The 4,330-nt window shown below is 59.5% G+C and overlaps 1 protein-coding gene across 1 annotated transcript in view; it reads right to left on the reverse strand.

The window, feature by feature from the left end:
• The window catches only part of ACOT11 (acyl-CoA thioesterase 11), a 12,223-nt gene extending 9,605 nt beyond the window's left edge, over nt 1-2,618 (reverse strand). Inside the window, exons 1-2 of the mRNA XM_010077949.1 lie at nt 2,424-2,618; nt 1,550-1,619 (exon numbers count right to left, since the gene is read on the reverse strand). Of these exons, the coding sequence (XP_010076251.1) occupies nt 1,550-1,619; nt 2,424-2,562 (209 nt within the window). The 5' untranslated portion in view covers nt 2,563-2,618. The remainder of the gene's footprint in view (nt 1-1,549; nt 1,620-2,423) is intronic.
• Between the last annotated feature and the right edge of the window lie 1,712 nt (nt 2,619-4,330).

Consider the following 4,330-nt stretch of genomic DNA (forward strand, 5'->3'; position numbering starts at 1 on the left):
AAGCGCAAACAGCCAGGCAAGGAGGAGAGCAGACAGCAAACGCCACCCGAAGCTCCCTCTGCACACGCACAGCTCCATGTGAAACCCCTGCCTGGCCCCCGCTCCGAGCACTGAGCCGGACCAGAGCAAGCGGGATCTGAGCCAGGAGCAGCACAAATTCCCCGACCCCTTGGAGTGGTGCCCAGCTCACACCGAGGAGCGGTGGATGCCTTTGCAGGGATTGATGTAACGCTCCAGAGCGGGGCACAACTCCCTCCTCTCGCTCCCAAAACTCACAGGGAAAAGCTTCCCAGGTGAAGTTGTCCTGGGAGCTGGAGCCACACGGCACTGGGCATGGCACCCAGTGAACCCACTCAGTGCAGGGCATCGTCCCCAGTGCTGGTGTCACACAGGGTGCACCACATCCCCACACTGTGGCTCTGGCACAGGGCGATGGGCAGCTCGTCCTCTTTACCACCATGATGTGGGATGGTGAAGGGGGGAACTGAGCATTTGCTGGGGGTGACAGTGACACCCAAGAGCAAGTCGGACTTCCCAGCACCAAACAAATCAGCCTGAGACCCCAGTGCCAGCCCTGGGCACCCGCAGCTGGTCCCTGCGCCAGTGGGACCTGTTGGCAGCGTGGATCCTATATGGCACAGCTTGCTGGGCCAGCCGGTCCCCAGGGAATGGGGGGTGACAAAAATGTTCTGCCATCACAGTGGCACCGCTGCCATCAGGCCCTGTGGGCACCTTCATGGGTGTGCCAAAACCCTGCCCCAAAACACCCGCAAAGCCCCTGGGGTGGTACCCAGGGGGAAAGCAGATGGGTGTTCCCCTGCACGGGGTGGGGGGAGATGGGTAAAGGTGGGTGGCAGCACTGGGGCTTACTGGGGGTGGTGAGGGCATGTGGGAATGTTCTTGGTACCAGGACCCTGCAGCGGGCAAGGGAGGGCGTGCACCCCCTCAGTACCCCAACACTCTCTGGTCAGGACAAACATTGGCCCCTGCAATGTGGCATCCCAGGGGCTGTGTGCATCGGGATGGGCACCTCTGTGGGGACAGCACCCAGGGGGTCGTGAGGACAAGCGTGGGAGGGAATTTTTGGCAGGCAAAGCTCAGTGGGGTGCATCTCACAAAGCAATGCTCAGGGGGGTTCCAGTGCCCTCCAGCCCCTGTGGGTGAGCCCAGCTGCACGCCAGCCACCCACACAGCCGCTACGGAGGCACAATTTGCAAGATTTAAGTTTTGCAGTGTGCTAAGTCAGAGCTGTTTCTTGAACAAAGCCAGGGAGGAGCTGGGGTTGGGGGAAATACCGGGAAGCCAGCCCAGCAGGAGCTCCCTGGGCGACCAGACAGCAGCAGATAAATCAGAGCAGACAGTCCGCAGCCCTGCGGCGGAGCTGGAGCCTCAATCCCTGGCTGCCCACAAGCCTGGCACTGCCACCACATCTCCTCCCTCCCAAACACGCTGCTCCCTATCCTGGCTCCAGCCCCACTGTCCGCCTCGCAGCCAGGAAAAACCCCTCAGCCTCCCTCGCGCACGCCCCACCGGAGAGCCACCTATTTACCTAATGGTGTGCTCAAAATAGATATCATCCATGGAAGCCGTGACGCACGGGCAGCCGGCGTGTCTCTCGGCTGGAAAGGAAAAGCAAACGGCATCAGGTACCTGCGGTGACACGCTGAGCAGGCGAGGGGCATGCATGCTCCCCTGCCCTGGGGCTGGTGACAGCAGTGAAACCCATCTGGCGTCCCTTTCCCTGCTCATGCAGGGGATGAGAGCAGGGTTTGGGGTTTCTCCATCCCATAGCAGTGCGGGTTTGGAGATGTTTAAGGATTTGGAGGGTGTGTTGTAACCAGGAGGCACACCGCCCCACTGTTTGCCTTCCCTCGATGCTCTCAGCTGATACGCAGGCAGCCGATACCATCTCCTCGTACGCAGCAAATATTTTAAAGCTGTCTTGCTGTTCCAGCTTTCCCTTGGGACTCCAGGAGCCTCAAACTGCAAAATCGCCCTGGGTACCTCATCAAACTGCAATTTTGCACCCGTTTGCCTTTTCCTGCACTCAGTGACCCACCATGCACTTGGCCAGGTGAGCTCAGCCCCATCTGGCCACCACTGGGATGTCGGAGACGTCACCAGCCGGGTCTCGCCGTGCCCTGCGCTCCAGGCAAGGCAAAGGGCAGCATTTGGGAAGAAGCAGGCATTGATTTTGCTCTGCTCCGAGCAAGCGTGCATGCTGCAGCACACGTCTCCTCCCCCTCTCATCCTGCTCCTGTTTGCTCTCTAATTACTCAGCAAAATGGCACAATGCACGTCCCCAGCTGGCGTCAGCTCCGAGGGACAGCGCTGGACCACCAGGCACACTGCCAGGGACATCGCCAGGTCCCCTCGCTCCTGACCCAGCAGGATGATGGCTCCGGTGGGAGAGGACGGCTTACCGGAGAGGCAGGCGGCCGTGTCGATCCATTTGAGCAGCTGGCCGGTGCTGAGCTCGCCGCGGTGGTTGGTGTGGCAGGGCAGCACCAGCTGGCTCATCTGCACCTCGGTGGGGTTACGGGCGGGCGAGGGGTTTGCCATGGCCCCCGGAGCCTCCTCCCGCTCTCCTGGCTCCCGGCCACGCGGTAGAGAGGTCGAGCCCTGCAGGGAATGAAAGCTCCATTTATCCAAACGGGAGAGAAATCCCATGAGAAACCCATGCAGCCCCCTCCCCATGCAGAGCCAGTGGGACCCCCAGCCCTGCACAGCCCCAGGCGCCCCAAAACCCACCCAGCCCTTGCCAAAGATGCGATGCCTGCAGCTGGAAGGAAAATAATCCCTTGAAAAAGAGCTCAGTGGGTGACCGCTGAAGGTTTCCAGGCTATTTCTCACCCAGCCCTGCTCCTTCCTCCCAAAAACGGTGTAAAACCTCTCCCAAAGCCCACCAGTTCTCTGGGAAGGAATTTTGCACCCCCTGCAGCTTCATTTTTAGGGTGGTTTTGTGCTCCCAGGGCTCGCACTCAGGGCTGGGCATGCAGCGATGCTCCATACCTTCCACCAACACCCCCTTTGCCAAAGGCAACAGCCAGAGCAGCTTTTCCTGGCTGGGGCAAGCAGAGGGGGGGGAAAGCATCCCCACTTTGGGGTTGTTTGTGCAGTTAAATGTGTTCCTTATGGGCTCCCAGCAGTTTGCTGGGCACGGAGCTGCTTCTGCCTGCCGCCCCGGTGAGAGGCGGGTTGGAAGACAGAGGCTGGTATTGCGACTGTGCCGACAAAAAAAAAAATAAAATAGCTGATGAGATGTCAAGTGAGCCGCGTTACACAAGGGTTGAACTCGGTTAGCCTGGTGAGTAATTGAGGAGACACGAGGAGCTGTCTGGGCTCCGTTACAGCCCTTCCTTCCGCCTTCTGCGGCTCCCGTTCACAGCACTTGTTGCGAGAGCCCCGCTGCAGCAGCTTCTTCACCCTTTGGTTTGCCCGGCTTCTTTTAAAGGCAGGTTTATGCTGAAGATGAGGCTTTCCCAACTACCCTGGGCTCACCGCCTCTCGGAATAGCATTTTTCTTCAGCGGGTCTAACCTCTGTTTCCATAGCTACTGGTGCATGACATCCCAGGAACAGCACAAAGCTCAGCTTAGCAGAGACGGCGGCTAAGCCAAGCCTGGGGCAAAGCCCCCCCATCCCACGGAGAGACAGACCCCCAGAGCCCCTCCAGCAGGCTCCGAGCCCCTTTGCAAACCTCCTGGGCTGTTTTCCAGCATGCCAAGGTGCCTACATGAGAACCGCCAAGCTATTTTGGGAAGGTGGCAGGCAATGAGGCACGAGCCAGCAATGCAAAGAACTCCAAAGCCGCCGGCTGCAAAGCGAGCAGCCAGCCTGGTCGTAGCTCCTCACCATCATTTTCGCGGCACTTGGTGTTTCTAAATTTTAGGGAAAAATCCAGCACCCCATGGGAACAGCCCTGACCCCACGGTGGCCAGCAAGAGACTGGGGATGGAGATGGGGAAAGAATGGGGAGATGCAGCTGGAGCCGGCGCTGGGCTGGGATTGCTCCTGGCACAGCCTCTGCCCGTCGCAGCCCTGGTTAGTAGTCACCGGCACAGCCCTGGTTAGTACCCACTGGCACAGCCTCAGTTAGTAGCCGCCGGCACAACGGGGAGCCCTGTGGTTAGTGTCACAGCACTAGTTAGTGGGGGTACCTGGAGGCCATTGCAACAGAAGGTCAAGATCTCTTCAGGGACTACAATAGTCTCCTTGACCATTTTTAAGAGACACCTGGAAAGGAGAAGAGCAGCTCTGGTTACAGCAGAGCCAGGGCTGGAGGACTCCTGTGGCTGTGCCTCGGTGGGGACAAGGCAGCGTGTGTCTGC

Source organism: Pterocles gutturalis, unplaced genomic scaffold, assembly GCF_000699245.1.
Source record: "Pterocles gutturalis isolate BGI_N339 unplaced genomic scaffold, ASM69924v1 scaffold18128, whole genome shotgun sequence".
NCBI lineage: Eukaryota > Metazoa > Chordata > Aves > Pterocliformes > Pteroclidae > Pterocles > Pterocles gutturalis.